General features: G+C 37.6%; 1 protein-coding gene across 2 annotated transcripts in view; it reads left to right on the top strand.

Moving 5' to 3' along the window:
- Nucleotides 1-12,585, top strand: part of LOC121898516 (mitogen-activated protein kinase kinase kinase kinase 5-like) — a 31,547-nt gene that overhangs the window by 13,867 nt on the left and 5,095 nt on the right. For both annotated transcript variants that reach the window (XM_042413664.1, XM_042413665.1), the window contains exons 5-26: nt 845-900; nt 1,013-1,060; nt 1,598-1,640; nt 2,203-2,275; nt 3,126-3,257; nt 4,219-4,281; nt 4,601-4,682; nt 5,418-5,534; nt 5,828-5,909; nt 6,536-6,588; nt 7,384-7,430; nt 7,536-7,580; nt 7,882-7,902; nt 7,997-8,042; nt 8,648-8,801; nt 9,462-9,562; nt 9,924-9,965; nt 10,979-11,057; nt 11,172-11,248; nt 11,491-11,551; nt 11,766-11,868; nt 12,007-12,065. In XM_042413664.1, coding sequence (XP_042269598.1) covers nt 845-900; nt 1,013-1,060; nt 1,598-1,640; nt 2,203-2,275; nt 3,126-3,257; nt 4,219-4,281; nt 4,601-4,682; nt 5,418-5,534; nt 5,828-5,909; nt 6,536-6,588; nt 7,384-7,430; nt 7,536-7,580; nt 7,882-7,902; nt 7,997-8,042; nt 8,648-8,801; nt 9,462-9,562; nt 9,924-9,965; nt 10,979-11,057; nt 11,172-11,248; nt 11,491-11,551; nt 11,766-11,868; nt 12,007-12,065 — 1,584 coding nt within the window. The remainder of the gene's footprint in view (nt 1-844; nt 901-1,012; nt 1,061-1,597; nt 1,641-2,202; nt 2,276-3,125; nt 3,258-4,218; nt 4,282-4,600; nt 4,683-5,417; nt 5,535-5,827; nt 5,910-6,535; nt 6,589-7,383; nt 7,431-7,535; nt 7,581-7,881; nt 7,903-7,996; nt 8,043-8,647; nt 8,802-9,461; nt 9,563-9,923; nt 9,966-10,978; nt 11,058-11,171; nt 11,249-11,490; nt 11,552-11,765; nt 11,869-12,006; nt 12,066-12,585) is intronic.

The following is a 12,585-nucleotide window of genomic DNA, read 5'->3' as shown; positions in this document are numbered from 1 at the left end:
TCTGATGCAATTGGATTATAAATATAAATATATATATTTATATATATCTAGAAATAAAATCCCTCAGATAACATGTTCAATCGAGAACATTTACACCATCCGATCCTTAAGTCGGACAAAAATGCAGACAAAAAAAACTTAATTCGAAACCTATTGTATAAGAAAAATGACTAATCAGTGTTAATGTTGGTAACAGCTCCTGTCTTATTATCTCTTGCAAAAACAGGAAATCAGCACTATCAATTTGCAAATGTTACCAAAAGATTAGTCACAACTTTTACTGCAGACACACGGGCACCGTGACACTTGCACGCATGATTTAACAAAGGAATCAACAGGGAATTAACGAGGAAATGGACGATGAAAAGAGACGAGTATACAGCAGGTTTGTTTTCTAGTAGTGGTTTAGATGATTTGGTTAAACTGGACCTTTGTGAAACCTGTCTGATCACACACATGTGGTTTCTGTGTCTCTCTACAGTAAAACTGGTCAGTAAAATGTTTTCACATCCACATTTACAAAAGTAAAACCCAGACTGCAAAAAAAAAAACCTAAATGTTCTTTCAATCCCCCTTATTAACATTTGTGCAAACGAGCTCATTTGTGGCGTCACGTTGAGTTATAAAATGTCTCAGTTTCCAGTTTTGATATGTTATATAAAACATTCCCTGAGTCACTCAATAAGCATTACGCAACTGTATTAATATTGAAATGAATCTTGATGGCTTTATTTGTATTTTCCAGTCATGTGCAGACTATAAACGCTACTTTCCTTTGAGTTATCACCACATGAAACATAATATCTGAGTAACTGAATTATAAAAAGTAAATTGTGTTCCACAGTGACTGGTCCTCTGTCTGAGTCACAGATAGCATACATCTGCAGGGAGATGCTACAGGTAAAGTCACATTTATTACAGTATTCATTTATTATTGATCATCTGAAACATCACACAGTTGATAATAATAATAAGGATGTGTGTGTGTGTGTGTGTGTGTGTGTGTGAGCAGGGTCTGGACTACCTGCATGCACAGAAGAAAATCCACAGAGACATCAAGGTGAGCAGTGACTTTTACTCTACATTTTTTTTTTTGTTTGTTTACTTTGTATCTTGCATTTATTTGTGGTAAGACGCATTAGAATACAGATGGAACTATAAGATTGCTGTTGGAAAAACTGGGTCACTGCAGCAAGCAAAGAGTAAGATGTAAACAAGAACATAACGTACACTTTGCAGAAGATAAGAGTTCGACAGGCGCATGTTCCTGACGGATATGATTAAAACATCATGTATAAAATCTTATCATCATATAACTTTATGATGAAAAACGATTTTAGTAAACGATGCAGTGTGTCTTTACATTAAAATCTAGAAAATAATTATGCTTATTGAAGGTTATGCATCAAATGCTTATCAGTAATTAGGTATAAGGTGATGAGTTTCAATTAGGCTTTTAAGTTAACAGATTTTTTTAAATTTCCATCTTGCGTGGGTTTAGTGAAAGATCTGTGAGTGGGTGAAAGAGAGTCTGGATATGATAACGTGTTCCTGCGGTTGTGTTTGTGTTTATGTTTCTCTCGTCCTCTTTCTGCAGGGTGCCAACATCCTCCTCAATGATCAGGGCGAGGTCAAGCTGGGTGAGTAGATGTTTACACTGTCTGCTAAAATGAATCATCCTCCCCCAGAGTTGACACCTCAATTAACACGTCTCGGCTGCCTCGTTAATTTGTTTGTTATTGACGGGTTGAATTGGCCTACGTCGCGGTGTTTAAAACCGATGGAGAGGTTGTTTTGTTGTGATCTGAATCACACTTAATATTTGGTTTTATTCATCAGCAAAAGTGTGATAAGGGTAGGCATTGGTCCTTTTGATGATGCACCGCTCTGGTTTCCGTTTTAATCAAGAAAGGATGAAATATTAAATGATTTATTTGGATAATCCAAAGAAAACACAACGATTTTAGAAATTATGAAAGATATTTTTCAAAAAAAGTGGTTTTATGCATGGCTGAGAGTGTGCATGAACTCAGAAATAAATTAAAAGATACAGAACCTGGTCTGAACACACAGCTGTGTTTTTAATTTGCACACCAGCTGCAGTGACATAACAAAACTAACTCTGTATCAAATATAACAGGTGTTGCATTAGTGACTATTGTGTTTTTTTTAATTATTTTTAATGCTTCCTTTTTTGTGTAGCTGACTTTGGGATCTCAGCTCAGATCACCGCCACTCTGGCCCGGCGGATGTCCTTCATCGGGACGCCATATTGGTAAGTTCAATACCCGGAGATCAACCTGCAGCTTCTGATGTTGTCCTGTAAACACCTGAAGCTGAAAATGTAGGTGCAGGAAGTACATTTCTAGACACTGTTTAATGCTTTTTATGCATACAATATCATTTACGGTAACTCATGAACAGAACTCTTATTGAACACATATAAAATAATGTATAGTGTTCAATTGATAACACATATAAAGACCTCAAAAGCTCAGTTTAAATAAAAATCACTGCAAAAAAAGTAGCTGTGAGAAACAACTGAAATGATATATTACATGTTTATGTGCCTAGTACAACATTTCTGCAGTGATATTCAGTATACGTCCTATAGTTTTTTACTTAGGCAAACTGCTGTAACTGTAGAAATAAACAAATAAACAACTCACACACTGCAAGGCCCCAATGTCCACTTATTATTTATTACATCTGACTCAAGTGAGCAGTCTGATGAAGAGCAGTGGTGCTCAAAAACATCACCTCAGTGCAATAAATAATAAGTATACTTTGGAGCCCTGCAGTGTGTGAGCTGTTTATTTGTTTATTTCTACATTTGTTTACTTTCAGCCCAGCACCTGACCTGTGCATGCATGCTCCTATCTTGTAACTGCTGTAACTGACCCAGAAAATCTTTTATATTTAGTAGGATCATTGTTTTGCTTCATAATAAGCTTCCTCTTCTTTCACTTCTTGCTGTTTTCACCGGACTATAGTTTGATGTGATTATTTCCCTTTAGAGCAGCTCTGCCTTTGACAAAAGTGCATGTAATACATCCACTCTGCTTTATCATATTTTGTATCTGTGATGTTAAAATCACCTGTTGCTGTTTCCTTCCTTTCCTCAGGATGGCGCCAGAGGTGGCAGCAGTGGAGATTAAAGGCGGCTACAACGAACTGTGTGATATCTGGTCTGTGGGCATCACAGCCATAGAGCTGGCAGAGCTGCAGCCGCCACTGTTTGATGTCCACCCGCTGCGGTACATACACACACTGAAAGACACACCCTCACATGCCTGAACATTTATACACCTCTGCACATACACACATGTAATTATCAGCCTCCACGTCATGCATTATTGCAGTGTTGCCTAGTAATAGCTAAATGGAGATTTCCAGCTGTGAAAATTACGTTACCATGCAGTTAACGGCAACTGCTGAGCACCGTTCGACCAATCAGACTCAAGAAATCTCAGTGGCTACGTGTTCCCCAAGTATTCCCAGTAATAATCTAACCGCTGTGAATGCTTGATTCTGATTGGTCAGATGGTGCACAGTTGTTACCATTAACTACATAATACATGCCTCATCAATGAATGTAAATGTCTCCTGTGGGGATCAATTAAGTCTCATCTTATTTATGGTGCTGATAAAACAGGAAAATGGCTCATAAAAACCTCTTTCCAGAACCAGTGTCCCAGTTACTTTCTGTTTTCAAGTAGTTCTGGTGTTCTAACTGTTAACACGAGGCAATACTGATGCTCACGATGATAAAATAAACATCCTGTGTGTGACATCCTCCCGGTGAGGTTCGTTGCTACCAAGTGAAAAGACGAGGTGAGGGACACCACGTATCAACAGGTAGAACATGTCTGCCTGCATCTCTGCTGCAGTCAGTGCACTGCACAGGAAAGAAGGTGACGTCCCAATTTAGAGAAAAAGACCAGAGTTCAAGGGAAGTCATGACTCGCTGGTTATCACTGGTGTCAAGGCCTTTTTTTAAACATTTTTTATTGGTTGAGTGTGAAGTCTTGTCTTTGTACTGGAACTTGATGTCATCGTGTGTCCCAGCGTCTGCGCCCATGGTGTGGTTGTGTAAAAAACAAAGCACGGTGGTCCAGCCTGCAAACATCATCTGTTACAGGACAGACCAGACCTGTGTAAATATATGTGACATTTTATGCACATGCAGATTCTCATTGATCATATTTTTCCCTGTAGGGTCCTGTTTCTGATGTCCAAAAGTGGCTACCAGCCTCCTAAACTGAAGGACAAGTCAAAATGGTAAATAAAACCACTTACCACACTATTATCATATCCACATTTTATTTAATCATTTAATTATGGGAACAAATGGTTCCTTCAATGTTAATCGAGCTGTTATGATCACATGTAGTTTTCTTAGTTTACACATATGAAATGTTTAAATCTGATATAATCTGCAATGAAAGCTCTGCAGGTCAGATAAAGATAAAGCTGCTCATAAAAATACATTAATCATATGATATGCAACAAATGTAGATAAGTTGTATTGATGTTGAAATAATTCCTGTTCCAGTAATTACATGTAGATTACATGTTACATCATATCTCCTGTCTGCAGGTCCTCCACGTTTTATAACTTTGTGAAGGCCATGCTGGTGAGGAACCCGAAGAAGAGACCCAGCGCTGCCAAGATGCTCTCAGTCAGTACTGCTCACATACGCTCAAAGAAGTTTATATTGTGCAATTTCTGCATCAAATTCTGCAACAAGTCTGTCTTAATACAATACTGTCATGTGTCATGTGTGCATGGATAAAGGTCTTGGTCACTATAATGATGTCTAGTCTCTATACCGGCCCTGAAACTATTTACCAAATTTCTTCTTCTGTGTAAAAATGCTGAAGCTAATATGAGGCTCCAACAGTCTGAGTTAGCTATAACGAGTGGGTATCTCCCAAAATTACAGTCTTTTTAGTGCAAAATTCCCTCTTTGTGGCTCTTTGCTGAGCTGCGGTGGAAGGATACAATCTGATAGACTCTAGTGGGTTTTTTTGTAGTTACAGGCAGGTAATGTGTTTTTCAATGACCCTGAAAATGTAGCGGCACTGATTTTTACTGAGACTTGAAAGAGATATTACACCTCTAAAACTCAAAGCAACAGTGGAACACAGTTCAGTCTTCCTGTGTTAAAAATCTAGCGACTGCATTACGTTGTCATGCAATCTCACTCAGTTTGAAGTCTCTCCTTGGTCTTGGCCTCCTGTAAACTTTGTCTTTACTTGGTCTGGACTGAGCTAGTTTAGACCGCCGCCCTGCTGGTTACAGTCTTCGGGATCTCACTTCTGCTTATTCACTGTTTCTCGTCAGCTGTACTGATCGTCTCTGTCTCCATCCTCTGCTCCCTCCGTCTCCTCTCCATCCTCTTCCCTCTCTGCAGCACATGTTTTTGACCCAGCAGTGCCTGAACCAGGAGCTGACCCTGGACCTGCTGGAGAAGTTCAGACACCCTGAGAAACTGAAGACCAGCCTGGTGTCAGACGATGACGAGATGGAGGTTTTAACTAGATTCTTATTAACACCTAATTTTTTATAAACTGAAGAGCCTGGTCACGGTCATCATGATTCAGCCTTAAGCTATCAGTATCTTCATTGTAGATGAAGCAAAAAATATATATTTTAATGTCTTATTTAAATCCATTACTTACATTTTGGGGGGTTTAATTTGATTTTACATTAGAAATAAAGCATTAAAATACATTTTTAGCCAACTGATGGCCATGGATGTCTGTTCTAGCTGAGATTATAGACTCTGATATCATTAACCAGATGTTTTCTCGTTGATTTAAGGTGGTAGTGCCTGGATCTTTAAGGAGGATCCAGTCTATCAACAAACACAACCGGGCAGAGAGGACCAACTCTGACATTAGCTGTAAGAAAACATACCTTTTCTCAGTATAATATATATATAATATATACATTTTGAATATATTTTTTCATCTGATTTTCTCAAATGTTTCTTGTCAGCATCTTTTACAACTGAACAGCTTAGTGATTCATCACAGCATATGCACATTTAGTTTTATAGTATATATAATATATAGTATGTGGATACAATGTAAACAGTAAATAACAAACTTAATCTGTTTATAGCAACATGAATACTCACAATACCAAAGGTGTTTGTATTTAGATCCATATACAGTAGATAGAGATGATGATATTTCTTTCATTCATTCATTTATTTTGACTCAAGACCACGATCACATGATATGGAGCACAAACTATTCACCTGTTGTACCACTATTTGTATGTCTATTACTTGTGTTCTCAGTACTTCATCTTATATATATGTATGTTAATGAAGGTGTGTGAATAAACTGGGGATCACATCAAGTCATTCTGCTAACTAGACACATCTGTTTCAGTCTTGTTAGTCTTTATTTATTTATTGGATGATTATGATCCTGTTGAAAGAATACAAGTCACTACTGCAAATGCTGTTATTGAAGTTTCTAAATTGTGAAAAATGTGACTGAAATTTTTAATGTTTCTCAGTGGAACAGATTTATACTCAGAGACCTATGAAGAAACAATCCCCAGACACCACGGTAAGCTTATGTCACATTTAATGTTAGACATACATCCATGTATACAAACATATACTGTATATGCACAATATGCACATACAAACATAAATGTACTATATGTTCAGTATGCATGTATGAACAAACATACAGTACATTGATACACACATATATAAATACATACTTACCAGCAGTGTGCACATAAAGTACAAGCATACATATAATTGTACATACATACATAGATTCAACTTGTACTGTGAATGTATTAATATGTATGTATACATGTACATATAGTATGTGCATATATTGCATATTGTATAGATATATACATACTGTACATGGTGCCCCTACAGGACACAACTAGTGATGTGCACAGTCTATCTTGATCACTGTCAGTGTTGCAAAGTAAATATTAGCTATTTCCAAACTGGTAATATCACAATCTATTAAAAGTCAACATTGCTGACATTGAGACAGGCACACAAACAATAAATAGATCTCTCCATCAAAATTCACCTCTGTTATGTCCTGTTAATGTCAACAAGAACTACAGGACTCATCAGAGAGAAAACTCTGAGTCCTCGTTTGTTTCCTGTGAGAGAGATGGAGTCTTTCCAAGCGTATATTTGAGCACAAAATCTATATTTATCATAAAATATTAATTTGCCACAACAAACAGAGGGGTGTAAAATGAGAATTTGTGACTTTTGGGTTCTGTGTTTTCTGGTTTCTTCTTTTTACCTCCTTGTTTTTCATACATTTATACGTTTGTATGAGACTGTATAGACTGTAACCTTTTATAAAATGTTCTCTCTACAGTTAAGGGTTTCAGTGGGATCACCCAGCATTACCAAGAGTCCGATGAGGTAAGTAGATCATAGAATCAGTCACAGACATGGAGTCACATTAAATATCAATAAGAAATCTGCATAAATACTTAACTTCTCTCTCTCTCTCTCTCTCTCTATCAGGGACCAGGACACAGACTCAGATGATGACTACGATGATGTGGATATGTAAGGACGACATCACACAATTACAATACACAGCATATAAATGATTAATTCCAAAACACTGCAGTAGCCTGAATTTGAACTCTTACGCAATGTTAGCAGCTCCATATATTTTACAAACTCACACAATCACATAGAATTTTTTCTAGCTAAGGACAGTAGTTACTTCAGAAAAAAAACTAATGCTTGTGACTTTATTCCCAGCTGTTATTTCCTCATGTTTTTCTCTTTATTAACAGTCGATTATATGAATAAATTTAATTAACTACAGTGACATTTTCTCTCTGTCTTTTGTCCACTGCAGCCCTACGATACAAGCCACCAGGTAAACTGCCAAAGAAAAAACTGTCACATCTGTTTTAATGTGTATTTGCATCATAAACACATCAGACTGAACCGAAACCTCTCTCTGCCAACAGTGTCATCATGCCCACTAATGAAACCCCACCTCCACTTCCTCCGAAGGTGATTATCAATTCGATAAGGAACAAATAACCAAATCTATATATAGAACGTTGTTTTATATGTGTGTTTATTACAGTGACAAACTGTGAAGGTTAAACCAAAGTATTATTAAAAGTATTATTACATCCTATTTACATGAAAAAACATAATGAAAATGAAACATATTTGTTATTATAACTTTTATTACATGATTATTACATTCTTGGATTTTATAACATTCATGTAAAGACCAAAATTTCAAATGTAAGGTGTTAAATAATTTCAAAATCACCAAAAACATCAGAGGTCATACCACATTTGACAACAAATTTTTGTATAAGTGACAATTTTTATGTTTTTCTTTATATTATTCTACTATTAAATATTAGTTAGCAATGTTATTTGACTATTAATATTAGTAGTTTTATGGATATGGAACTTATTACTCAATTAGGAGTTTGTATATTTTATCGTATTACTTGGAAATTTCATTAATTAACAGGATCATTGTCTGATACATGGATAGAAGAACTCATGCATGACTGATTATAGATACTCATACAACCACACCAGTTCATAAAAATCTTTATGTAAAGACACATGTTTGTATGTTTTTATGTGCGCAGCCCAAAGCGCGGACCAGCTCAGAGGAAAGCATGGCGGGGGATGACGATCGGGCGAGGAAACCCTGCTCGCTGTACGCCCCCACTCCTCTCATGAGGACCTCTAGCGGGACGCATGTCCGACCTACGCCCCAACCACGGTCCACACGACACTCAGGTGAGCCACCGGACATTTCTACTGTATGTAAGTCACATGATTATAGGCACAGCTGAAGGAATTCAATACCAACATACACAATATAGCTGATATTGCTTTTGCAATATTTTTAATATTTTCACATTGGTACAAACATTAAAGAGTAACTTGACATCCCATGAGAATCTTCTCTTTTACTGACCTCCGGTGGCTTTAACTTTAACTAACAGGAAGCTGTGACATCACTGTTGGGTGTGCACCAGAGCACACTTCCTAACACACCCATCAGTGATGCTGCCTATGTTCACAAGTGAGGCAGCTTTTAAAACTTTTAACCAGAGAGGGCAGCAAAACACTGCTGTTTCAGCCTGATGTTAACTTATTCTGATGGACTGATTAAGTAAAGCTTTGAGCTTTAACATATTCGACCTTTGATCTTTCCACCAGCAGAGAATAAGTTCCCCAGCACTAAGCGTCTCTGTTTTGTATCCTTGCAGTATAAAGGATGTGCTACATAGTTTGAAAGAAACCAGCACCCACACACATACACATCCACTCACACGATAGTCTAGAAAAAAGTCCAAGAAACTGTAGAACATAACAGAAAATACCTTTTTTACATGAATGCAGTGCCAATTACATCACACAGTTTCTCACTGCGTGTTTATGTGTGTGATCCAGATCCTCCGTCCCTCCCTGTCCACCTGAATGAGAACCCGGCAGACCTCCTCCCTCCTGAGCTCCCCCCTAAAGGCATACGCAGACGGACGCCCCTAACAAAGGTAGAACAGAGGATATAAAATATGGAAAAGGATTTCTTTTTTCCCTTCTTTGTACTCACTCACTCACTTTCGTAGCTCTTTGCCTGAGAGTGTCTGTTCAACTCTTAAATGTTGGTGCACCTCCAGTCACACTATACACTAGTTAGAACAGGATTTACCGACACCCAGTAGCTGCTATTATAGTAAAAATATCCCCAAAAGTAACAGATTGCTTTTACAGAAGCTCATGTTCAGCTGTAGATAATGAAGGAAAATGAGTCACATGTCTTTCCATTTCCTTTTTGATTATCCACATCTTCTCTTTCCCCTTGTTATCACATCCTGACACACTCATCATCAGATTTTCCTTTCTTGTTCTCAGGACCCTGCCGAGTGTGTCAGCCCCATTATGAAGAAACCTCCTGTGAGTTCCTATTGCTTTGCCAAAAAAAAAAAAAAAAATCCCCCTCCCCTCATATATCTCTACTGTCTTGAGATGTTGGGGGGTGGTGTTTGATGTTTTCAGACTGTTGCACATGTGTGTACCGTCTCTTTACCCAAGGGAGACTGTCAGTGCTTAAAATCCAGCAGGATCCAGATATTTATTACAATATCTTGAGTTTAAAGATGATAAGGTTGGATCTTTCACATCTGGGATCCATATAAAACATTCAAAAAGGCCCAGCAGACAAAACTGTTGAGTAATTTACATCTTTTTTAAAATATTAAACACAAAATGCTTCTGTGTAGTGATACCCTTTTGTAATATTTTTATGTTTCATTTTTTGTAGCCGTGCTAGTGGCTCATTTTCCACCACTTTGGTCCAAACTGAAAAATCTCTACAACTATTAATCGGATTGATGCAACTTTGTACAGACATTCATGGTCTATATATGTATATATAATGATTTTGGTGACCTTTCCAGCACCATCAACAGGTCAAAGTTTTGACTTATGCTGTAATATATCTCAACATCTACTTGATGAATTGGCACAAAATTTGGTTTTAGACATTAATGTTCCCCAGATGATGTCTTCTAATGACCTTGATGACCCTTTGGTTTTTCCTCTAGCGCCACCATAAGGTTAACTTTTAGTTCTTAATTAAAATATCTTGACAAACTATTTGATAGATTGTTGTGAGATTCGGTACACACATTCATGACTCCCAGAGGATGAACTGTAATAACTCCTAACTGTACTTTGGTTTATAACCAGATACCTGCAAAACTCATGAATTCTGCTTAGTGCTAGCTTGCTAATACACTAAACAAATTATCATTAGCATTATCATTGTGAGCAGGTGTTTATTTGTAGATAAGGCAGATAAATAGTCATTCTAACAAGACTTCATGCAGTGGTTTGAAGATGTATAACTGATATAAACTACTGTAGAGGGGATTAAATGAATTTGACGCCGTCACCTCTTTCTCCAGGTGTACTTTAAGAAGATCTTCCATGGCTGCCCTCTTAAAATCAACTGCTCCACAACCTGGGAAAACCCGACTACCAAAGGTTGTATCCTGGAATAAAGCACTCAGTAAATTCTCTGCTGTCTTTCATCTTTATCAGACTTGTGTTTTTATCTGTCTGACCAGTCTGTGTCTCTTCCCTCCCCTCCCTCCTCAGACCGGCATCTGATCCTGGGAGCAGAGGAAGGAATCTACACCCTGAACCTCAACAGCTCAGAGGCCACGATGGAGCTGGTAGGATCATTTTCTAATTTACTGCAGAGCTGCAGCAATATCTTACTTTGGGTTGTTGGTAATGTTGTTTTGGCCAAACTTTTGTTCCCCTCAGTGGTCCCAGAAAAAAATATTGGCGATGAGTCTGACAGACTAAAATACTTGTCACACTTGAAAGGCTCTTACAAAAGCAACAAAAAATAAGAGACACTGGAGCAATAAGGAAGCAGTGAATGAATGAATGTCTTCTCTTTCTCTTTCAGTTGTATCCCGGGAAGTGTACATGGGTCTACATCATTAATAACGTCCTCATGTCTGTATCAGGTAAATAGAGAAGAGTGTTAAATAAGACCTGGAGCCTTGTTTAGCTCTTGGTGAGACACCAGGAGTCTCACTGGAAACTTTAAAGAACATATTGTGGAGCTGCTAACAAAGCACCAGACATGTTTTAATTAGCAGCTCAAAGGATTTCTGCTTCTCTTCTTCTGCTGTGACTTAATTTAGGTCAAGAAACAATGAATGCATGATGTGTTTACAGGTAAATCATCGCAGCTTCACTCCCATTCACTGAAGGAGTTGTATGAACAGGCTCGGAAAGACCAGAGGATGGTTTCCTTGCCGACTCACCGGCTGTTACCTAGGTAACGCTGGACTTTCTCTGCATTTCATTTTCTGTTCTCTTTTATTTAATTTGAAAAGTTTGTCTCGAAACACTGCAACACATCTGCTTATGCCAATTAATTCTTCAGTAAAAAATTATTTATTTATTTTGTTATCAGGAAATGTGCAGTGACCTGTAAAATACCTGATACCAAAGGCTGCAGGACCTGCTCAGTTGGTAAGACCAAATAGTGTTTTATATTTTGTGTGTGTATGTGTTCAGATGTAGTTGATTAGTTGATGTAGTGGAAAGGTTTCTAAATTTCTTTCTTTTACACCTCTCTGCCTCCCTGATGTTTTCAAAAACCAAATTGGCTGCCTGCTAGTGCGAGAAGTTAAAGGTGCCCTGTGGAGTTTTCTTGTAAACAAGCAAAAGTTCAGTTTATATTCAGTTCAGTGTTTTTCACCAAAAACACGTCGTGTGTGTTTGTCCTTGAGGTTTAACAAACATGTTGAATTTCCTTCCTCAAGAAACATTTGCAAAGCTGATTTTTGAAATATCTTAAATTGTGCATAAATTACATCCATGTTTACTAGATGGCAGTCAGCTTCTCTCTTGCATTTGTTGGCACACTGGTATGTTTGTTTGCACGTTACCATCACTAGATATTAAAGGACGGGTTCACAATTTTTCCAAGTCAGGAGCATGTTTTTCTTGTTGTAATCATTCCTCCTGTTCATACTGACCATTAGAAGAT

The sequence above is a fragment of the Thunnus maccoyii genome, chromosome 6 (genome assembly GCF_910596095.1).
Source record: "Thunnus maccoyii chromosome 6, fThuMac1.1, whole genome shotgun sequence".
NCBI classification, from domain to species: Eukaryota; Metazoa; Chordata; class Actinopteri; order Scombriformes; family Scombridae; genus Thunnus; species Thunnus maccoyii.
This window is presented reverse-complemented; position numbering and strand designations above follow the sequence as displayed.